The sequence below is a fragment of the Apiotrichum porosum genome (assembly GCF_003942205.1).
Source record: "Apiotrichum porosum strain DSM 27194 chromosome Unknown scaffold_9, whole genome shotgun sequence".
Taxonomy (NCBI): domain Eukaryota; kingdom Fungi; phylum Basidiomycota; class Tremellomycetes; order Trichosporonales; family Trichosporonaceae; genus Apiotrichum; species Apiotrichum porosum.
Window position 1 is genome coordinate 869,121 of NW_021167116.1, and position 21,580 is coordinate 890,700.

At 58.7% G+C, this 21,580-nt stretch overlaps 10 protein-coding genes across 10 annotated transcripts; 6 read left to right on the plus strand and 4 right to left on the minus strand.

Moving 5' to 3' along the window:
• Positions 1 to 718: 718 nt before the first annotated feature.
• Positions 719 to 2,340, plus strand: EHS24_009572 (uncharacterized protein; the record flags this gene model as incomplete). The annotated part of the gene is made up of 3 exons (XM_028624845.1): positions 719 to 1,404; positions 1,469 to 1,760; positions 1,813 to 2,340. 3 exons carry the CDS (start codon positions 719 to 721, stop codon positions 2,338 to 2,340), a joined length of 1,506 nt encoding a protein of 501 aa, XP_028475013.1.
• A 371-nt stretch (positions 2,341 to 2,711) lies between these two features.
• Positions 2,712 to 4,096, plus strand: EHS24_009573 (uncharacterized protein; the record flags this gene model as incomplete). Its single annotated transcript, XM_028624846.1, has 2 exons — positions 2,712 to 3,497; positions 3,551 to 4,096. 2 exons carry the CDS (start codon positions 2,712 to 2,714, stop codon positions 4,094 to 4,096), a joined length of 1,332 nt encoding a protein of 443 aa, XP_028475014.1.
• Positions 4,097 to 4,505: 409 nt separating this feature from the next.
• Positions 4,506 to 5,893, plus strand: EHS24_009574 (uncharacterized protein; the record flags this gene model as incomplete). Its single annotated transcript, XM_028624847.1, has 3 exons — positions 4,506 to 4,615; positions 4,755 to 5,334; positions 5,390 to 5,893. 3 exons carry the CDS (start codon positions 4,506 to 4,508, stop codon positions 5,891 to 5,893), a joined length of 1,194 nt encoding a protein of 397 aa, XP_028475015.1.
• A 792-nt stretch (positions 5,894 to 6,685) lies between these two features.
• EHS24_009575 (uncharacterized protein) lies at positions 6,686 to 7,974 on the plus strand (the record flags this gene model as incomplete). The annotated part of the gene is made up of 3 exons (XM_028624848.1): positions 6,686 to 6,784; positions 6,859 to 7,404; positions 7,462 to 7,974. The coding sequence occupies 3 exons, from the start codon at positions 6,686 to 6,688 to the stop codon at positions 7,972 to 7,974; spliced, it is 1,158 nt and encodes a 385-aa protein (XP_028475016.1).
• Positions 7,975 to 8,397: 423 nt separating this feature from the next.
• On the minus strand, positions 8,398 to 10,465 carry VPS17 (Vacuolar protein sorting-associated protein 17; the record flags this gene model as incomplete). The annotated part of the gene is made up of 4 exons (XM_028624849.1): positions 8,398 to 9,707; positions 9,752 to 9,805; positions 9,848 to 9,950; positions 10,109 to 10,465. The coding sequence occupies 4 exons, from the start codon at positions 10,463 to 10,465 to the stop codon at positions 8,398 to 8,400; spliced, it is 1,824 nt and encodes a 607-aa protein (XP_028475017.1).
• A 195-nt stretch (positions 10,466 to 10,660) lies between these two features.
• Positions 10,661 to 12,340, minus strand: EHS24_009577 (uncharacterized protein; the record flags this gene model as incomplete). Its single annotated transcript, XM_028624850.1, has 5 exons — positions 10,661 to 10,929; positions 10,967 to 11,604; positions 11,665 to 11,833; positions 12,010 to 12,199; positions 12,293 to 12,340. The coding sequence occupies 5 exons, from the start codon at positions 12,338 to 12,340 to the stop codon at positions 10,661 to 10,663; spliced, it is 1,314 nt and encodes a 437-aa protein (XP_028475018.1).
• Positions 12,341 to 12,666: 326 nt separating this feature from the next.
• EHS24_009578 (uncharacterized protein) lies at positions 12,667 to 13,521 on the plus strand (the record flags this gene model as incomplete). Its single annotated transcript, XM_028624851.1, has 3 exons — positions 12,667 to 12,797; positions 13,030 to 13,249; positions 13,501 to 13,521. 3 exons carry the CDS (start codon positions 12,667 to 12,669, stop codon positions 13,519 to 13,521), a joined length of 372 nt encoding a protein of 123 aa, XP_028475019.1.
• A 244-nt stretch (positions 13,522 to 13,765) lies between these two features.
• On the minus strand, positions 13,766 to 15,786 carry EHS24_009579 (uncharacterized protein; the record flags this gene model as incomplete). The annotated part of the gene is made up of 4 exons (XM_028624852.1): positions 13,766 to 13,928; positions 13,976 to 14,485; positions 14,524 to 14,678; positions 14,728 to 15,786. 4 exons carry the CDS (start codon positions 15,784 to 15,786, stop codon positions 13,766 to 13,768), a joined length of 1,887 nt encoding a protein of 628 aa, XP_028475020.1.
• A 505-nt stretch (positions 15,787 to 16,291) lies between these two features.
• Positions 16,292 to 17,676, minus strand: EHS24_009580 (uncharacterized protein; the record flags this gene model as incomplete). The annotated part of the gene is made up of 4 exons (XM_028624853.1): positions 16,292 to 16,403; positions 16,460 to 17,284; positions 17,342 to 17,440; positions 17,480 to 17,676. 4 exons carry the CDS (start codon positions 17,674 to 17,676, stop codon positions 16,292 to 16,294), a joined length of 1,233 nt encoding a protein of 410 aa, XP_028475021.1.
• Positions 17,677 to 18,426: 750 nt separating this feature from the next.
• EHS24_009581 (uncharacterized protein) lies at positions 18,427 to 20,749 on the plus strand (the record flags this gene model as incomplete). Its single annotated transcript, XM_028624854.1, has 4 exons — positions 18,427 to 19,204; positions 19,287 to 19,675; positions 19,723 to 20,155; positions 20,199 to 20,749. 4 exons carry the CDS (start codon positions 18,427 to 18,429, stop codon positions 20,747 to 20,749), a joined length of 2,151 nt encoding a protein of 716 aa, XP_028475022.1.
• Between the last annotated feature and the right edge of the window lie 831 nt (positions 20,750 to 21,580).

The window sequence follows — 21,580 nt, forward strand, 5'->3', positions numbered from 1 at the left end:
AGCCGGATATACCTCCTCACGCGACTCTCCGCACTCGCCATACACTTCTCCTCACTCCACAAACCCAGGTCGTGCTGCGACGGGCCAGTAAATGAATAGCAGCCTCCAAGTTCCTTGATCATACCAATGCCGCACAAAGCGGGCACTGAGGATCAACGAGTCAGGCATGACTCAAACGACCGTGAAGTGTTGACATTGGCGTCGGTGCCGATGAAGAGGAATTTCGAACCACGCCAGAGATTTGAGATATCGGGATGGTCAGAGTGCACAGTGTGGCTTCGTTGACAACACATGTGACGACTGGCATGAACAGCATACCATTAGGCCCCAGAACAGTGGCCCAGTGGCCAGTGGACTGTAAGTGTTCGGAGGTGTCACCGGCCACGTTCGAAATCGCGGCAACACGAGGTATGTAGGTTTGTTCGATCAGTGCCACTCACCATGTTTAGTGCGACGACGGGTCTGGGAGGCCCTTGTGGAGCAGTACGTTTTTCTCCCCAGAGGTTGCGTGTGGGTCGGTATTGTTCTTAAAGGTTCATGGTCGACAGACACAGGTGGCCAAGTGAGGCCTGTGGCCTGTGGCCTGTACAAGGGTGTGTGGGCTACACTAACATTGCCGGCGCCGATCCTCCACCGCCCACAACAGTCGCGTCAACCGTCGTTTACTCCTTCACACTAGACACCTTCCTCTCTTCCTACCATCCATCCATCCCCCACCATGACATTCACGGTCACAGAACAGCTCCTCGCGATCGACCATATAGTCGACCGTATCATCTCATACACCGACCGCCGCAGCTTGTCACGCATGATGAGTGTCAGTAAGGCGATGTACCACCTTGTGGCTCGTCCTCTCTACAGAAACGCCGCCGTCTGGGAAGAGACCATGAACTCGTTCATGCTGGGTGCTACCCAGCAATGCGAGTGTGAGAAGTGTATCGCCCGTTTCAAGGAAGACTACGGCTATGATGTCAAGACGGGCAAGTTTACGCCGTGGGGTGCAGCTACAAACCAGCCTCACCGTTACGGCAAGTACACCTCCAACCGTCCCACCGATGCCGAGCTCAAGGCCCAGCCCAGGAATGAGGCCATGCAAAAGGCCAGGCAACAGGCCAGAAGCATGTGCGCTCATAAAGAGGAAATCGCCACGCCCAAGACCGTCGAGGAGCTGGCTGCCGAGCGCGACGAGTGGATTCCCGACTTTCACAAGACCGGGCGTCAGGCTACTGGCAAGAAGACTCAAGGACGCAAGAACAAAGGAAACAAAATCAAAAGGACGCCACGCAAGGGCGGTAAAGCAGCCAAGAACACCACACCCCCATCATCGTCGTCAACAATCGCCGAGGCCAACGCGGGCGTCAAGCCTGCCTCGAACGACGACAAGGGCAGTATCGCTACGCTGCAGTATCGCTACGCTTATCCCCAAGACGGAGCTTCTGAGCTACATCACTCGGCTTACTCTTGGTAGTCACCATGAAAGCGCTTGCAGTGGCTATGGCAACCCGTTGGCCAAGTACGTCACCAACCTTGAGGTGCTGCGCATCGTTGAGACGCCCGTGGGAGCCACACACTGCTTCTACATCTGCGAGAACATCCCTCACGGCGAGTGCAACATCATCGACAAACTCAAGCCCCACAAACTCGTTATCCGCAACGTTTGGGGAGGTTCGGTGCCCTTCGCCGAGAACTGGAGCCTTCCCCGCGAGACTAAGGAGGTCGTGGTCATACTGCCCACCGCTCGCGATCGTTACCAGATAGGCGTGAGTTAAAGCAGGGTGTTCGAATCTCAACAGCTGACGGTCTGCTATATAGGGACCCACACGTCTTACCCGATCGTACTTTGGTCAGTTCACCAATGCCAAGAGCGTCAAGCTAGTGTTTTGGCCAGACTGGGACATCTCTTTGACTCTGCACCCCCTTGCCAAGTTGCGTCGCCAGGCTTTGGGTCCATTCAACGACGCCGACCTTGACCGCAAGTCTCCCATCTTCGTCGATTACATCGCCGACGTGCTTCGCACCCTCACCTACGCTCGCAGTTCCCTCTCTGGCAGCAATCCTATGGTCACCGTTTATGGCCTTGAAACGCTCCGCCTCACTGGACACAATGGCATGTCGACTTTGGTTCGCGCGTACAACAAGACTCACCCACACGGTCCTGCGCCAAACCTCCAGTCTCTCGTCAAGGCCCACGTGTCCGCCGTGCAGACTACAATGGCCTATCCTGATGGTCAAAATGAGGCTCCCATCATGCTCGGATCCTGCCCAGTTCAGTGGCGAACCATTGGCGCATACATCGAGAACCTCGACGCCCGTGCGGGTGAGATTGACGAGTTTGACTGAACGAAGTCGAAGTCTCGCCCCAGCGTGGACGACCACCTCCCAAGGTTTCCCATGATTAGTTTTTGCACTTTATTATTACCTTCCTTTTCCTGTGAAATATGCATTGCGGTCGTTTCTCGCCACACCGGCCGTGGTATGGGTACGACGTGGACATACTAAATTGTAAAATGCAACAAAAAAGCTCCGCGGTCCACTCTGGTTGACGTGTGTTGTTTGGACGCGATCCACAGCGGCCCAGCGGCCAGCGGCCACAAACATGAGTGTCTTTGTTGTTTTCACTCCCACCAACTCTCTCCCTCTTTCTCGCGCTCTCTCGCATTCCCCCTTTCCTTCAACTCTCAGTTTCCACACATCGGGTGTGCCAAATCACCATGGCAACCGCTGGCGCGCGCCTCTGCGCCATCGACCACATCATGAGCGACATTGCTCGCTACTGCGACCGCCCAACACTTGTACAACTCATGTGCGTCAACAAGCGCACCTTCAAGCTTGCGGCTCGTCCCCTGTATCACACTGTATCCATCTTCGAATTTACAATCGAATCCTTCATGGATGGCACGCCAGGCAAGACGTGCAGTTGCGACTTGTGCTTGGAAATGTTCAAGCAAGACTTTGGCTTTACGGATAACACTGGCCAATTTGCTCCCACTGGAAACCGTGACTGCAAGAGAGGCTTGACCGAAGCGGATGTTCTTGCCGGCAGAATGGCCAATGCCACTCTTAACGATGAATCGTCTTCAAGCACTTCTGCGGCCTCGGACGTGTCCAACGGCGACGACGATGAGGATGAACCAGAGATCGTTCTCCCTATCCCCAAGAAAGAGCTTTTAAGCTACGTCCGTGTTTTGTCGCTCGGTAGCCACCACTACTCCTACTGTTCGGTGTACGGAGAGCGTCTCGCCAAGTATCTCACCAACCTGGACGTCCTGCGCATTGTGGAGGTCCCCAGCTGGTTCCCTACGAGGACCAATCCGCTTTGCACACTCCCACCGTTCGAGACGTGCCGCATCATTGCCCAACTCAAACCTCGCAAGCTCGTCCTTCGCAACGTCTCCAGTTGCTTTCTTCCAGTTGAGCAGGCTTGGAGCATTCCAGAGGAGACCAAGGAAGTCGTGGTCGTCCTCCCAACCGTGCACCTGCGCTACGCGGGTCCGAATGTGAGTGTGCCTTCTACTGGAAGCAATCAGGCCACCCAAACTAACAAAAACAGGGCAAAGGACCCCAAAATCTGTCCACCTCCTATATGGGTCAGTTTTCCACCGCCGAATCGCTCAAGATCGTATTTTGGCCCGAGTGGGATGACTCCTTCCTTCAAAACCCACTTGCAAAGGCCTACGAGATCGAACGCCAGGGCAGTCACATTGTTGGCGAGTTCAACCGCCAGGCTCCTCTTTTCGTCGACCACATTGCCGAAGTTCTGCGGTCGTTCTGCTACGCGCGCAACGCGTTGCTTGGTGGCAGCGCGCCCCTTGTCTCAGTCTACGGCTTTGGAAACGTGCCCCTCACCAACGAGCACCAGGGCAAGAACATCTCCGACCTCGTCACCCAGCACTACAAGACCCACCCCAACGGTCCCGCTCCTGACCTCCACAGGCTTGCCAAGGCCGTTGTTTCCGCCAAGATGATTAGTGTCGCGATGAGCATGGGGAGGAAGCAGTCCATCCATCTGGGCTCGTGTCCGGTCAAATGGTATACTATGTCAAGCTATGAGAACAATCTCAGCAACCGCAAGGCCGAGATTGACGAGTTCGACTGAACGACGTGTGACGTCAATTTGGTGCCGTGTGAGGCGCAACCAGGCAACGTTTTCGTCTCTCATTCATGTACTCGACTCCACGAGTCCCCAGTTGAGCTTTTCCACACCTACGACGCTCTTCTGTCTAGTTTTCCTTATGCATTCCCTGTCTATGCAATTGAGACGGGCCCACTACCATATGCAGGAGTCAAAAGTGTGGTTGAGAGGAAAATGAGGATAAATCGCCTAAAAATGATCGACGGGCGGTCAGCGCGATCAGTGCTCGGTGGCCAGTGACGTCGTCGTGTCACACAGCACACAGTGCACGAAGCATGGCCCCGGATGTCACAAAATGGGACCATGAGAACCAGTCGGGCCTTCTCCCAACCCCCATTTGCTCTTCCCACCATCCATTGCACTCACCTAAGCCATGCCCTCCGCAGTTGACAGCTTGCTTGCCATCGCCCACATCGTCAAGCGCATCATCGACTATGCCGAACGTCCTACTCTTGCGCGCCTGATGCGCGTCTCCAAGAGGCTGTACATGATGGCTGCCCGCCCTCTTTACCACACCGGTCGCCGTTTGCGAGGAGACCATCAACTCCCTTGTTGAAGGACTCAAGATGATTGATGGATGCCAGTGCGACAAATGCGAGGACAGCTTCTTTCAACACTACAGCATTGACAAGGCACTCCGCGAGAAAGTGAAGAACGACCCTGAGCAATATCGCAAATTCCGTCTCAGTCGCCTCGCAGACAACAAGGACGCGTCCGAGGACATGGAGAAGGAGAAGAAAGACATGTCTAAGACGACAAAGGCAGGCTCGAAAAGCTCCTCCCTCGCCACCAACCCCAAGGCTACCTCGAGCAAGCACCACGATGGCAAGACTCCTCGCACTCAACCGGTCCTTCCCATCTCCAAAAAGGTTCTCCTCAGTTACGTCCGCGTGATCAGCATTGGCTCCCACCACGAAAGTGCGTGCGACAGCTTTGGAGAACTCCTTGGTGAACATATTACCGACCTCAACGTCCTCCGCATTGTCGATACCCCGGTTCACTGGGCCTTCTGTGCCCAGATGTGTGAGCACATTCCCCAAGGCCAATGCGCCCTTGTCACCTCTATCAAGCCGCGCAAGATTGTCTTGCGCAACATCGGTGGTTTACACATCCCTTTCCCTCCCAAGTGGAGCCTTCACGACAAGACCAAGGAGGTGGTCATCATCCTCTCCACCCTCCGCGACCGTTACGCTGGAATGAAAGTGAGTCTTGATCTCCGCTCAGAACGAGGCTACCCCACAGGGACTAGGACCTCAGGACCTCTCCCACTCCTACCTGGGTCAGCTTACCAGTGCGACTTCGGTTAAGATTGTGTTTTGGCCTGAGTGGGACCATTCACTTAACGACCATCCTCTTCTGAAGCTTCGCGAAAGTGACTGCATGGAAGTACCCGCGGCCGCCCGCGACGAACTCATCTACGTCGATGACATGGCTCGTGTTCTTCGCGCCTTCACCTACGGCCGCAGCTCCATCTTTGGAAGCAAGCCTGTCGTCACAGTCTTCGGTTTTGGCGAACTCCGTCTGACCGACCTCAACCGCTCCTTCCTCGTTGATGAATACTACAAGCTTAATCCCAACGGCCCCACCCCGGACCTCCACACGCTCGCCAAGAAGCACGCTACCCAGCTCCAGATTATCATGGCTACCGTTGGCAATGCCCAGCCAGTCATGATGGGTTCCTGCGAGGTCCTCTGGCGCAAGATTGGCAGTTACAAGAACAACCTCCAGAACCGCCACGCCGAGATTGACCAGTACGACTAGGTCTACAGCAGTTACCCAAGTGCCAACTTTTCAAGACCTTGCCTACCATGTGGACTGCTAGTGTGACTTGTTCATATTTTTCAATACTCCATGTTCATATTTTTCAATACTCCATGCAGTTACTTCTCTGTGCATCGTGTCCTGGACGTGAGACGCAAGCAGTGTCGGTCGCACCCATGGGCTCATGGGCAAGCATCAGCCCTCGTATGAGTACATGAGTCCTATCGAACCATTCACACACGGAAACGGCACACGGACCTTTCTTGCACTGATCCTCTAAGCACCCCGTCTTCCACTTGCACTTCCCCGCGGTCCATTTCTCTCACCTTCTCTCATCTTCACAACCGTTATCCCTAGCCTTCGATTTGGTCACATCCTCAATACAAACCCACGATGCCCACTGGCTATACACCGGCTCAACAGGTGTGCTCCATCGACCACTTGCTCGAGCTTGTCATCGGCTATGCGGATCGCGACACCCATGCCCGCCTCATGAGGGTCTGCAAGCACTTCTACACCATTGTCGCTCGCCCGCTCTATCGTTCAGTCGCCTTGTTTGATAACAATATCGACACGTTCATGCTGGGAGCCCACAACGGTTGCCATTGTGATGAGTGTTTAGAAATGCAGAATAACAAGTACGGCTTCGATTCCAAGATTCGATTCCAAGACTGGCAACAGAGACGCATGGGGAGAGGCAACCAGCAAACCACACGGATATGGCAAGCACACTACGGGTCGCCCTTCGGATGCCCAACTCTTGAAGGATAAAGCGCCAAGTGGAAGGACGCGATGCTCGGCAAAGGCAGCAATAACGAGGACGATGTCGAAAAGACTCCTACCCGTGTCAAGCAGAAGGAGGTCCCGCAGGCCAAGACCCCGGAGCAGCTCGTGGCAGAGCGCGACGAGTGGATCCCAGAACTTCACAAGTCCAAGAAATCAATCAAGAAGACTTCGGGACGCAGAAGAAGGGGAAGAAGCACGGCACCACCAAGGCAAGCCCTCTCAGCGCCAACAAGCCCCCTCCCTCATCACCCTTGGTTGCCCCGGCCACCGACCTCGACAAGACCATGGGTTCCAACAAAGCTGTCAAGGGCTCAAACAACGAGAACGACGCTTGGAGCATCGATATTGCTGGTGACGTTAACACGGACCCCAACGTCACCCTCCCCATTCCCAAGACGGAGCTCCTGAGCTTCGTTCAAACACTGTCGCTTGCATCCCATCACGAAAGTGCTTGTGATTGCTATGCCAACTCCCTCACCAAGTTTCTGACCGCTCTCGACACCTTGCGCGTTGTGGAGACTCCCTCCATGTGGGCTGCAACCTTCTTCATCTGCGAAAACATTCCTCATGGTAACTGTCCCATCCTCGAGGCTCTCGTTCCACGCAAGTTGGTCGTTCGCAATGTCACCGGCAACCACCTTCCCGTGTCGCCCGGATGGAGCGTGCCCCGCGAGACTGAAGAGGTTGTCCTGTTCCTCTCCACGGTGATGGACCGTCTCGGCAAGGTGAGTACCATGGCACGACTTGGGAAGCCATGTTACTGTAACAGCACTGACTTGAAGGGCGTCGACGGACCCAAAGACCTCATCGACTCGTATCAAGGCCAGTTTTCCACTGTCAAAAAGTTCAAGATAGTGTTCTGGCCCGACCTGGACATGACCGAGGTTAACCACCGCCCTGACAGCCAACGCATATTGGGACCAATGGAAGCAGAGGCCGTGCACCGCGAGAAGCCCATCTATGCGGACCACATTGCGAGGATTCTGCGGGTTTTGACATACGGTGTCCCTCGCTTAAACTCAGAGTCTCGCCCTCTGGTCACTGTTTACGGCTTTGGCCAACTGCACCTCATCGGCTTCGACCACTCCACCCTCGTGCGCAGGTACAAGACGCGTAACCCCAACCTCGCGACGTACGACCTCGCCACGATCGTCAAGCAGAACGCGTCTATGGCACACCCATACTTGGCCGACCCACGCCCCTTTATGGTCCCCTGCGAGGTTCAGTGGCGCACTATTGACAGCTACAAGAGGAACATCGACGACCGCAAGGCCAAGGTCAGCGAGTTCGACTAAGTTCTGCACTACTCACTTTTCGTGCCGATCGACTCGGCGACTCCAGCTCGCTTTCAACATGTGTAGACCCCCTTGTGAACAGAACTTGCGGTCGTTAGCTGCCCGGACGGCTGTTGAATATCCCACTGCTTCCAAACCCCTCTACCTCCGAGTATTCAGCCCACTTTCGCCCCGGCTTTGTACAGACCTCCCATGGATGTAAGTGTACCTGGGCACATGTATACTTCGTGACCTGCCAGACATATCAAATGTGCATCGACTCGCATCTCTATCTCGTATCGCGTGCTATCAAACTGGGTCCTTGTAAAGCTAACCTTGGCCTCCTTCCTCGCTGTAACAACATTACACTCCTCGTTCGACCGTACCCTCCTGCTCGGCGCCGCTCGCTCGCTCTACTCCACCCTCTCACCCCTCTCGCCCCGCTCAGAACCCGCCAGCAAGCAGCTTTGCTGCCTTGCGCTCATCCAACCTCCTGGGCGGGGCGCGGCCGGGCGTCCCACTCCGGCCGGGGAGCATCATGCTCTGCGCCATGGGCGCGCCGCCGAGTGGGTCCACGGGCCCACCGGAGGACGAGGCTGAGGGTGTCATCGGACCGCCACCGAGGGGTCCACCTGGTGCACCGGCAGCCGAGCGGGGCCGGTTGAGATCGCCAGCGCCGGCCTGGCCGGGGAGGAACATGGACTGCGCCATGCCTGCTGCCGGGACTGGAGTGGAAGCGAACCCGGGGCGTGAAGCCTGCTGGGCGGCCTGGTTGGGCATGCCGGGAATCTGGGGTGCGGCGGGGCCAGTGTTGGTGTACGCGCCAGCCATGGGAGGCGGGGGCGCCACGGCCGACTGGCTCAGCGGCGAAGTCACCGGGTTGGACGCGCGTGTAAGGTCGGGACGGAGGGCCTCGAGTTCACGCAGGGTCTGGCGGTTGAAGATGATGCTCATGCGCGCGTGCTCAAGGAGGGAGATGGCAATGTCCTCGTGGGCCGAGCGCGAGTGGCCACGCAGCGCATAATGGAGGTTCTGCGAGATGGCAGTGATGTGTGATGTGAGGCGGGTCTCGATGGCGTTGGCCTCCTCCATGTCGGTAATGGCCTCGTCGACCTTGGCCGGGTTGATGCTCGAGCTGCCCTTGAGGCGCTCGACGACGCGGCGCTTGTTGATGGCTGCCTTTGTCGCGCTCTGGCTGTCCTCGAGAATGATAGAGCGCTGCGCAAGGGCGTCACGGGCGGACTTGGCGTTGGTAGCCTGGTACGCGAGCGAGTCGTTAAGAATGACATTGTCGCTCGCGCCCTGGGCGCTAGACATGCCCGCCAGCTGCTCGTATACGCGGCCCATCTTGCGCTCGGCAGTCGCAAGCACAGCGTCGCCCTCGTCGGTGGCCAGCGTGATGAGGCGGGATCCAACCTCAGCGTTGGCCGTGGCAAGCTGCTTGCGGACCTTGCCCATGTTGCCCACTGCGCTGGCCGCATTCTGCCATGCGGGCTCGAGCTTCTCCAGCGTGACCCTCGCGCTCTCAATCTCATCGTCGTCGTCCAGCGGTCCACGGCGCACGATCTTGGACAGCGCAGCAGTGAAGCTCGCTCCGGCCGAACTGCCCTGTCGCCGCGAGCTGGGCGGGGGCACTGGCTGGTACCCAAAGTCGCTTTCGATGAAGCTCCTCAACTCGTCCTCCTTTTGCAAAACCGGGTCGTCACATACGCGCGAGAACCACCGCTGCAGAGCAATACGCACAAGACGGTCGTCTGGGAGGCGTCAGTTTGATGACCATAGCGTTGTCAACACTCACCCTCCTCGTCGGTCGCAGCAGACGTGTGCGGCAGAGGCAGTGCCGGGATAATGGCTGGTAGGTCAGTGCCCATGCAGGAGGCGGATTGGAACCTACTCTGAGGACAACAAAGCTGGGCCTGCTCTGCAAACCGTTGGAACTCGACATACGAGCGCTGCATGTTGCGGTACAGCGACGTGCGGAAGTTGGGCAGGTTGGTCTGGTCGTCAGCAAGGGCACTCCTCCATCGGCGGTGGGTCGAGCCTGTACAGAGCGCAGCTGGCACGCGCGGCGTTACAGCACACACTCCTGTAAGATAGCGCGACCTCTCTCCCCAGAGCCCGCACAGACAGACTGCGCCCATCCCGAACAACTCACGCTCGCATCGTAACGAATGAGCAGGTCCTTCCTGTTGCGCTCCAGCACGCCAATGCGGACACGCAAGAACGGTGCTGGCGGCGCACCCTGCTCTCCTGTCGCACTGCTGGCCCCACCGGGGTGCATGAGGGTCGTGCCGGGGTCGCCGTAGACGTGGGGTTCGCGAGAGAGGTGCGACGCTGGATGGTGTGGGGCCTGCGCGCCCCCAGCGTTCGCGGCGCGAGCGGCCTGCTGCTGTGCAGTCGGCGAGGCCGGGGATGCCATGGACGACGTGCGCGGCGTAGTTGGGGACGCAGGGGAGGCCGCAGTTGCCGATGGGTCGGCCCAGCCTGCGTTGACGGCGGCAAGAGGGTCCATGGTTGTGGATGGTGTGGTTGTGACGTGACGCCGCGAGGCTGAACGAGGATCAAGCGTCCGTGGGTGGAGGGCCGGCCGAGTGATTTCAACGGCCGCACCCACCAGTAACCGGTCAGTACAATCACAACGTTGGTCTCTCCAACAATGCCTTCTGCACCCCATTTGGCTATACGTATCACACAATGCATGGACAAACTAAGCGGCAACCTCCTGCTCCTGCTCCTGGCGGCGCTGCTGCGGCTGCCGGCGCTGGTGGGTAATAGGACCCTGCGCAGCAAGGCTCTCGGCGTCGTCGACGACCTGGCGGGCATCGGTGACAGCAGACTTCCACTCGGTCAGGCGACGCTCAAGGAGCTGCCACTCCTCGGGGCCAAAGCGGCGGGTGCCGTGCGACGAGACCGAGATGATGCGAACAGTCGAGAGGGGCTGCGAAAGGCGGGCCTGGAGGAGCTTGGCGTGGATGGCTAAATGTCAGCTTCGATCATCATCTCCCTAACTCACCGTCAATAACCCAAGCCTCAACGTCGACCTCGTCAACGGCAAGAGCCTTGGCAATGTCGGCGTACGAGATCTGCTTGGTGGCAGAGCGGGCAGCGAGGGTGGTAAGGGCAACAAGGCGGACCTTGCGGAGGACGGCGTCAACGTCGAGGCCGGTAACACCGAGACCCGAGACGTAGGCGGCGTTGGCGGCAGCCCATGCGGTAGCCTTGGCAACCGCCTCAAGCTCGTCATCCTCAACAAACAGCGCAACGAGCTCGGTAGCCTTGCCGGTGAGGGCATCGCGAGCACCCTGGACCTTGAGAAGGTCGTCGAGCTCGAAACGGTTGGGCTGGGCGAGAGCGAGGGCAAGAGCGTGCTCGGCGGTGGCGGCGACGAGCGAGCGCTCAAGGGAAAGGAGGGTGAGCGAAAGAGCGGTGGCGAGGTCACCGGCGCTCTCGTAAACGGCAGCAGCGGTGGTAAGGAACGAGACCTTGTCGGCGTCGGAAACCGACCACTGGGCAAGGGCAGCGCTCACGGTGGCGGAGGGGAGGGGGAGGGTGGAGAGGTCGTCCGAAGCACCGAGAACCTGGACGAGGGCGAGGAGGGCAGCGAGACGGAGGGGCGACTCGGGGGCAATGTAGTTGTAGGTGTTGTTGAGGCTGCGCCATCAGTACGACAGTCCCATCACGGCATCGTCATTTGTTGATGTAAATACTCACACACGCGAAGCAGCCTCGAGCTTCGCTGTCCTGCCAGCGACGGCAGCGGCCTCACCGCCAACACGAACGGCCTCCAGCACGCTCTTGACGAGCGACGCGTACTCCTCACCCTTCACGTCAAAGTTGGTCGACAGAATGTGTTGCAACAAGAGGTGCGACGACTCGACCTCTGAAAGCGGCGCGTCAGCACAACGTCATCCACACTCCCTTCGGGTGCTGGGCAGGAACAGCCAGCTCGAGCAGTGCAAGGTCGACTACAGCTTCTCGTTGAAGTATGCGCAGGATTACGCTGGCTGTACACTTTTGCCGCCCAGACCACTGTTTCGATGTGGGATTCCAACTCACCGCCCTCCTTGGCGGCCTCGAGCGCGCCGTTGGTGGCGACATATGCGTCGGTAACCTTGCGCACGATGTCCTGGCGGGTAGCCTCGTTGTCGTCCTTGAGCTGAACGTCAAAGGTGTTGAGAAGCTCGCGGGCAGCGACCTGCTCAGCAGTAGCCATGGAACGGGACGCGTGCTGGAGCGTCTCCGCAATCTGTGACACCAGTCAGCTCTGGCCGGGCGGTTTGAGTTGGCGTTGTCGATGGAGGGGCTAGGGCGGAGGAAAGGAGGGGAGGGGGATGCGCACCTGCTGCCTGAAGGCCAGCTCTGGGGCGATGGCGACGCAGTCGGACATGGTGATGACTGCCTTTTGGGTGGTGTGTAGGAAGGTCTATACAGCTCTAAGGGCTCTATGGTGATGGTCCTGACACGGCTCGACAGAGACATCTTTTTAGAACGAGGATCCAATATGCCACCCACCAATTCGCCGCAATTTCCGATGGCCACGTGGAGGTTTCAATTGGCCATTAGACTTGGTATCCTAATGATTCAGTAATTATTACAAATCCGTAGGCTATAGCCGTCGCGCGCCGGAATGGCAGCCTGAGGAACATGGACGTGACGCACCACCACAACGACGACGAGCAACAACACACATTTATCCACAACCACGCAGCCAAAATGCCCCCCAAGGCCGCTCCCCAGCAGCTCAGCCCCCAGGACGTCCCCGTCGTCTTCCAGCGTTACCGCACAGAGCTGCAGAACCTCGCCCAGAAGATCGGAGAGCTCGAGTCGGAGATGGACGAGCACGCGTGAGTGTCCAAGGATGTTCTACACCGCGGGTCACAGTGGACAGTGGAGTGGAGTCGAGATGGCCAGACGAAGCGTCGTCGCTCGTGCAGAGCTATTGGTGACAGTCAACGGTCCTCAACGTCCTTCTCGGGGACCAACCGAACGATCCAACGATCACCTTCGGTCACCTTCCACCTCCACTCTGTCTACAGGCTCGCGTTGTTCACGCTCCTCCAGCTAACACCTCCCCAGTCTTGTCCTCGGCACCCTCCAGCCCCTCGTTTCTACCGAGCCCGAGCGCGCGTGCTACCGTCTTATCGGCGGCGTCCTCGTTGAGCGCACCGTCAAGGACGTCGTCCCCGCTCTGGAAACCAACTACTCTGGTATCAAGGAGGTGCTCGACACCCTTGTCAAGACGTACAAGGGCAAGGAGGAGGAGTTTGGCGCGTTCCAGCGGGAACACAATATTTCGGTGAGTAGAGAAAGTCGAGTTGGAGAGGACGTGAGCGAACCGTTCGTGGGCAGCTTCTTTGACGAAGGGACGGGAAGCTGCTGTACACGGGATGTCCGTCGGTTCGACCACCAATAGCTACTGCTTAGCTGCTCCGCTGTACTCCTCTGCATGGAGTCCATGAGCAGCTGTGGAGGTTGTATGGCCAGCTGCTGTATCGGCATCGTCCTGATGTCACATCCTCCCCGTGGTATCCGGCTAACAACCCCCAGATGCCCGGTCGCGGCCAGTAATGTGTACACCACTACCCATCATTCGATACCCTCATCGTGCATCTCCCTCTCGGCCTCGTAGCGTGCAGAAATGGACGTCCCACAGGCGACCCACCCCGCGGCTCTGCCACTCAAACATTTGGTCATGGCTCGCGCGACTCCACCGGTGCTCCTCTCTCGGTTCTGTTGACATTCGAAACGTGGCCTTTCCCATACCCGCTCATCTCCATGCCTCGTTTAACAATGCATATGCATCTATTACAATTTAGAATGCGGCTGGCGAGGCGGACCTGCGCGGGGTCGTGGACGCGCTGAGGCTCATGGGACGCTTTGGTGTCTGCGTCGACTGTCGCCTGAACAGACCGCCACCGCCACTGCTCTGCTTGACTTTTGCCGCGTTGGCGATGAGTTCCGAGATCATGCCGTTACTGCAGGTTGTGTCAGCTTACGCAAACCTAGTCAAGCTGTGACTCACTATGTCGCCTGGTCGTGTGTCTGCGCATCCTTGAGTTGCAAGAACCACGCAAGGAGGCCGCTCGCGTCGGCCGTACGTCGCACAAGGTCGGCGTGGAGGGCCTCGAGCCGCGCGAGCGGGTACAGTGCCAACTGGTCTTCTTCGAGACCACACAGGTCCTCTGCGCGCGCAACGTCGAGCCCTGGCCTCGGCCCCAAGCCGTACTTGCGCTCATTCTCAGAGTTGAAGTTGCTGCTCGGGACAGCCGATGCTGGGGCAGAGCCCATACCACCAACGTCCTCGCGCGCCTTGCCCTTTGCTGGATCGGCAGACTGGGCGCGGGGAGGAGGAGCATTTGCGAGCCCGGTGGTGATTCGCAAGGGGGGAAGAGCAGAGAGGCGGTGAGAGTCCACCTCGTCCAGGTTGACTGGGACGCCCATGCTGATAAGGTGGTCCCTCCTCACGCGACTGCGCGTCCAGTCCAGCGGCTTGAGCATTGGTGCGGTCGTGAGCTGCGCGTATGCGTCACGGCTAATGTCAGCTACAGTGACTCTTCGCCTCATTCGTACCTGGACTCTGTTGCGAGAACCTGTGACAGGCCACCAACGGCCCGTGGCTCTTCATCCGTGAACGCCTCGGAGTCCGGGACAATCGGCGCGAGCACAGTCGCGAGTCGTTCAAACAGCTCGCGGCCACGGGGAACGGGACGCAGCTCGAGTGCAGCCTGGATATCGCATTAGCATAGACCTCCCAATCGGCATCACAGAACTCACCCATCGCTCCTCGGCGGGCACAGACGGTCCCGCCACAACCTCCTCTTGCACAGGCGCCGCCGCAAACGCGTCGTCGCCCTCTGCAAAGTCGCCAAAGTCACCAAACCCGTCGTCATCGTCAAAGCCGCCGCTGGGTCCTGCGGCGTCAAAGTTGTCGAAATCGCCAAAGCCGTCGTCCCCGCCAGCCGCCGGCGCCGCGCCAAAGCCATCGTCACCGCCGAACCCGTCATCATCAAAGGCGTCGACGGCGCGCTCCGTCTCGGCAGGGAGGGCGGACCCAGACGCCGCTGGGAAGGGAGATGTGAACGCCTCGTCCGCTTCCTCGTCCTCGGTGGCATCAAAGTCCATGTCGTCCGAGAAAGCGCGCTCCGAGGGCGCTACAGCGACCTCTGCGGCTGTTGTGTCGTGCTCCTGCGCTTGCTCAGGCTCTGGCACTGGCTCGTGGGTAGCCTCGGGAACCTCCTCGGCGGGCGTCGTGTCCTCTGGGGTCGCAAACTCGGGGGTGTCGGCTTCAGCCTGCTCGGTTTCGGGCGTGGGCTCGATGACGGGCTCGATGACGGGCTCAACGACGGGATCGACAGCAGGTTCAACGACGGGCTCGATGACGGGCTCACCGGCCGTCTCGACAGCAGGCTCTACAGCAGGCTCCATGCTGTCCTCGTCGGCCTTGGGCTCACGAGCAACCTCCTCCTCAATGGCGGGTACAATCTCGGCGTGGACTGGCTCTGCGTCCTGTGAATCCTCCTCTGCGGGCGCGAGCTCTTCGACCTCCTCGACCTCGTGGTCCTGGCCGTTGGCCTTCGGTTCCGCCTCCTCGGTCGCCTCCTCAGTGGCCTCCTCGTCCCCGTCCTCACCCGGGTCCTCCTCATTGCCAACAGTTGCGGACGAGGGCACGAGTGGAGACGACGGCGTCGACCTGGCCGCGGCCTTGGGCGACGTCAGGGGCGAAGTCACGCTCGCGCTGCTCTGGACGAGCGACGGTGAGGTCGGTGTGGATGGGGCCGTGGGGGTCGTTCCGCGCGATGGGGAGGGGGGCGCGTCGGCCCAGGGGTCGTCCATGGTGGCCGTGTCGTGTCGTCTTGTCTCTTACGAGCAGCCGAAAGAAAGGGAGAGAGATGAAGTGTAGTTGGCGTAGTTGTGGGTTGAAAGGACGGCGGTTGTCTTGACTTGTGACGCGCACTGATCACATAACGTGCGGCGTGGAACAACAGCACCCGCGGAACCAAGTGTGGACGGAGACGGCGATCGATTTAGAATTCTCGGTCAATTGGGGGGGGGGTCGTTTCATATGTGTCACCATTTAGGACTGTCGCGTCATTTGGGGACAGTGTCGGCCAGTCATAGTCAGCAATATGGATGGCAGCATGCATGGCGACGGCGCTACGAGGACTCATGTGTATTCATGTCCCAGCTCCACATCATTTGCTGTCCATACGAAACACGCGCGACTTGGGCACTCTCACAGACCCATGTCTCCCCGAGGCCAAAGGGCATCACAGATCACAGAGCCCGTCAATGGATCAATGGCGTTCATGCAAATAATACATTCTTTCTTCCCTCCAAATTAAACACGCTCAAGAACAATGGCAATACCCTGGCCACCACCAATGCAAGCACCACCAAGAGCGTACCTCTTGTTGAGACGGTGGAGGTTGTGGACAAGGTTACCGGTGATACTGTGGGAATTTTGTTAGCATCAGTCTGGCCGACTTCAAGTAGCTCGAAAACTCACCGAGCGCCCGAGGCAGCAAGAGGGTGGCCGACGGCAATGGCACCACCGAAGACGTTGGTCTTCTCGTTGGGGAGCTCGAGCTCCTTCTGGACAGCGAGCCACTGGGCGGCAAACGCCTCGTTGATGTCAATGAGGTCCATGTCGTTGATGGTAAGACCGGCGCGCTCGAGAGCCTTGCGGACCGAGACGGCGGGGCCGATACCCATGATAGAGGGCTCGCAAGCCGACCAGGCGTATGAGACAATACGGGCGAGGGGCTTGACATTGTTCTTCTTCATGGCCTCCTCGGACATGACAATGTTGGCGGCACCGCCGTCACAGATACCCGAGGCGTTGCCGGCGGTGACCGTGCCGGTCTTGGGGATAAAGACCGAGGGGAGCTTTTGGAGCGACATGAGCGACGTGTGGGGCTTGGGGTGCTCGTCGGCGTCGACGACGTGGTGGCCCTTGCGAGTCTTGATAGTCACGGGCGCAATCTCGTCTGCGAAAGCGCCGGCAGCAAGACCGGCGGCGTAGCGCTCCTGCGACTGGACGGCGTAGTTGTCACAGTCCTCGCGCGAGATGCCGTACTTCTTGGCAAGGTTCTCAGCAGTGATACCCATGGGGGTCTTCTCGCCACCGGGGTTCTGGTCGGTGAGGCAGGCAGCAAGCGAGTCCTCGAGCTTCTGGTCAATGCCGAAGCGCATACCCCAGCGCGAAGCGCCGCCGAGGGTGTAGGGGCTCATGGACATGGCCTCGGAACCACCAGTGAGACACACATCTGACTCGCCAAGACCAATCGTCTGAGCGGCAGTGATGATCGTCTGGAAACCCGAACCACAGAGGCTAGTCAAAGGTCAGCAGCTACAGAGGTCAAGGCGCCTGTGGGCTCTGCTGACTCACCGGTTCACAGTGAGGGCGGGGATGTCGACACCGAGACCCGAAAGGTGGCCAACATGGCGAGCGAGGTAGGGAGTCGAGTTGTCAGTCTGAGTGACACCACTGGGTTGTCAGCTACCAATCCTGTGCTTTGAAGCTCACCCGAAGAAGACTTGGTCGACCTGGACGCTCTCCGGGAGCGTGGCAAGGGCAGCCCTGCCGGCGTGACCGCCGAGCTCAGACGCCTTGAGGTCCTTGAGCTTTCCGCCGAACGCGCCAAAGGGCGTACGCTTCGAGGCGACGATAAAGGCCTCGTTGCGGGCAATGTTGGAAGCGAGGACGCGCGTGGAGGGGTGCATGTCGTGAGGATGAGGAGTGGTGTGAAGTTGGAAAGAGAAAAAGAATGACAAGGTTGTTGTCGATGTGGCCAGTCGGGCAGACTTTGCCGCGACACCTACACGGCGTACGGTCCTCGGGTAGCACAGGGCGGGCACACCGGCGCACCGGCAAAGCGCGTGCCGGGTGACATTCGTGTGTCTCTTCAATCTCTTCATTCTTTCACGTCGCAGCCACCAACGCGCAGCGCCGTAAGGCGACGCCTGCTATATACTGACAAGAGGTACATGTACACCCACTGAAGAGCAGCATGCTTTCTGCAGCATGCAGACGTGGGGTGTCGTTCGAATCGTCAGTCTCCAAGTCTCTCGGCTTTCGGCCAGAAGCAAGGCCCAATGCCGGTTATTAAGGCATTAGAACGCGACTGTTATCCCCGGGATCAAATAACGTAACAACGGAGGTCGCCGACTAATCTGTCTCACGTTGACATCTCACCAGTCAAGCAATGCGCGCTGGCAAGCATTCTGCTTCACAGATCACAGATGCCCTTTCAATATAACGTTGGGCTTAAGAAGTCCTCGTTACACGTTTTATAAGCCCCAACATTGCATGCACCTGCCCTATCAACGCGGCACGCAGCAAACTATGACGTGGCTGACAGAGTCGGAACCGAGGTGGAGGCCTCCACCCATTCCGGTGGTGGCGACATGAGAGACCGAATGTGCCTATCCACATGCCCCACTCCTTCTCAACACACACACACCATCCACGTTATGAGCGGGCAAAACGACTTCAACCCTTGGGAGGACGACGATCTGTACGACGGTGTGGACGATGCCGACCACTTCTTCCTCGCCGACAACGACATTCAAGACATTATCGACGACCTGGAAGTGCGGGAGACGGACGATTCCGACTCCGAGGGCGATGGGGATTACGTCCCACATCACACCCTCTTTCACGATGACGATGATGAGGAACTAGAGGAAGAAGACGATGAGGACGAGGACGAGGACGAGGAAGAGGAATCAGAGGACGATACGCCCCAATACCCGGGCGGCTGGCCCCAGCGAGTCTATCTCGTCGATGACGACGACTCTGATTCAGAGACTGGGGTTCCGCTCGGTCCTCGCCAGCTTCAAGAGCTTGCAACTCTGTTCAACAGCGAAACCGGTATCAGCGCCGACGCTCGTTCAACGCTGCTTCAGCATCTCCTGGGACGCACAGTCGGGCATTCCATGCGAACTCTTCGGCGACCAGCAGAGGATCCTGCGGCCAGGCGCCGCGGACAGCGGTGGTGGACACCGCAACGTGAACCCCACCCCGCTGGCCTTGCCCTTCTCCGTGGTGGCGAGTTTGGACCCGTCGGGCCGTGGACCCCAGCCTCCAAGCCCGAGCAACGAGGTCGTCGTCCTGGTCAACGGTATGGCAGGATGCCCGTGTTCCGCTCCTCCGAGCCCACCATCCCCAACACCCACGGCACGGTCGTCGCTTCCTACCCTTCCGTGCCCTATGTGGGCCAATACTGTGGTCCGGACTATGGTGTTTTCTGTGAGTGCACAATCTTACATATCTCAACGATATGCTTATCAAACTGACGCCGTGTGTCGTTATAATCGCTGGCGCGGTACAGACTCTGCTACACAGCACTTCACGCTTCACCTGTACTCGACCAACCAGCCCAAGACCAATGTCCGCCGACACACGACCGCTGCAGCACCGTCACCGCCACCAGAGGATGCAGAGAGCAGCGAGGATGACATGTGGGGCCGCAGCATGCTCGGCCGTCGACGTCGTGCGGCCATGAGGGAGGATTCGAGTATGCGCAAGATCAAAAACGTGCAAGGCGTGGAAGGCCAGTGGACGGTCACCGACGCAGACGCCGACCGGTCCGGCCAGCGCATGATCTACTCGTCCATCACACCATACGTCCACATGCTCTACACGGCGGAACACGATGCTCAGCATATCCGTCTCGACTTTTCCAGTCGCGATGGAGTGTGGGGCCATGACCACTTTGGTGTACGTCACACCACGCATGTCAACAGTATTTGGCTAACTGTGTCTAGATTTGGAGTATCCGCTTCTCGGCCGACGGCAAGGAAGTCGTCGCTGGTGCAGGCGCTCAGACGGACGGCCGTATCATGGTCTACGACATTGAAGCCGAGCGCCGTATCCTCTCCGTCCCGGGTCACCGCGATGACGTCAACGCGGTGTGCTTTGCCGACGAGAGCTCGACCAACGTCCTCGTCTCAGGAAGTGATGATGGCTACGTCAAGGTTTGGGATCGCCGCTCTCTGTCGTCGAACACACCGTCAGGTGTGCTCGTCGGCGCGACCGAGGGCATTACATACACGGCACCCAAGGGCGATGGGCGCTACATTGTTGTCAACTCCAAGGACCAGGCGGCGCGTCTGTACGACCTCCGCATGATGCGTAGCTGGAGCGAATTCTCCAACGAACCGGACGCCGTGGCTCAATGGGGCCAGGCAAACTTTGACTGTGAGTTGAGACATTCTGAGAGGTTCAACTGACACGAATCCAGACCGCCAAATGAGATACAACGCGCCCAAGCGTCTCGCCCACCCTCGCGACTGCAGCGTCATGACCTACCGCGGCCACAGCGTGCTCCAGACGCTCATCCGATGCCACTTTAGCCCCGTCGAGTCCACTGGCCAAAGCTACATCTACTCTGGCTCGGCCGACGGCCTGATCCACATCTGGTCGCTGGACGGCCGCGTCGTCCAGGTCCTCAACCGCGCCGAGAGCGTACCCCTGCGCGACAGTGCCGGAAACTACAACGACCCGTCGGCTCCGGAACCGGTGCGCGGGCGCAGACGCGTCGGCGCGAACGCGTACGAACACGGCGAGCGCTGGACGGTCCGTGACGTCGCGTGGCACGGGTACGAGCCCACGCTCATGAGCACGTGCTGGGAGCTCGAGGGCAGCTTCCGCCACGGAGGTAGCATTGCCAAGCACGAGTGGAAGGGCTTGGGGAAAGGGGGTCTGCGCTCGCTCGAGGACTGGGTCGAGAAGACTGCTGCAGAGGGCGAGCAGCAGCAGAGTGGCAGCAGGGGCGGTGAGAGGTGGTTGTAACAAAAATGGCCGTGTTGTTTCGTGCTCACTGTTCAGAGTCACCTGATATGTTACCTTGTTAAGCGTACCGTCTTGCGATAGTGCGCACCAGATTTACCCAAGGGGGCACCAATGGCCAATGGAGATGTCGGGCCGATGGGATGGTATACGAGGTCATCTTGCTACCCGAACACTCCTGGTTCAAACACTATTGCAGTTTCCGTGGGATCCTTTCCTTCCACCGCAAACCAAGCGTTCAGTGGAAGAAATCCGTGCCGCGCGGAGAAGCTCTGCAGATTGCTGGACTTGGCTCGCTAGCCAAGGAGTGCACCCCTGGACCAGGGCAAGGGCAGTTAGTTACATACATAGAGTAGTAGGTCATCTCGTGAAGCGGGAAGAGCACCCTGTGCGGACCAGAGTTTGGAGCGGGGAAGGATGGAACCCAATAAGTGTGAACTCTTGACGCGTGACCGCGGGTCCTCAAGGATGAACGCGACGCGTTGAATGTGCTGCTGCACCATGTGTGTCTTTTGACATCGCGTATGTCTTTTGACATCGCGTACACTCTTGACTTCAAGTGACTGGAGCCTGGCGAGCGGACCATACCCCCATCTCCGAACATACAAAGCATCGTGCTCTGTCACCACATGGGGGTCCAACTTGGTCTCGGCTCTTCTCAGGGCGAAGTCCAGTAGGTCGACAGTGAGTTTACGTTTGACGGACCCGGCAGTGGGCTTTGAGTCGTCATCGCGCGGCAAAATGTCACTCCAACCTTTTGGGAGTTTCACCACGGCCATCGGGAAGCCATGCTGTGGTGCTGACGGAGTTGTGAATAGTTTCAACTGGAGCGGG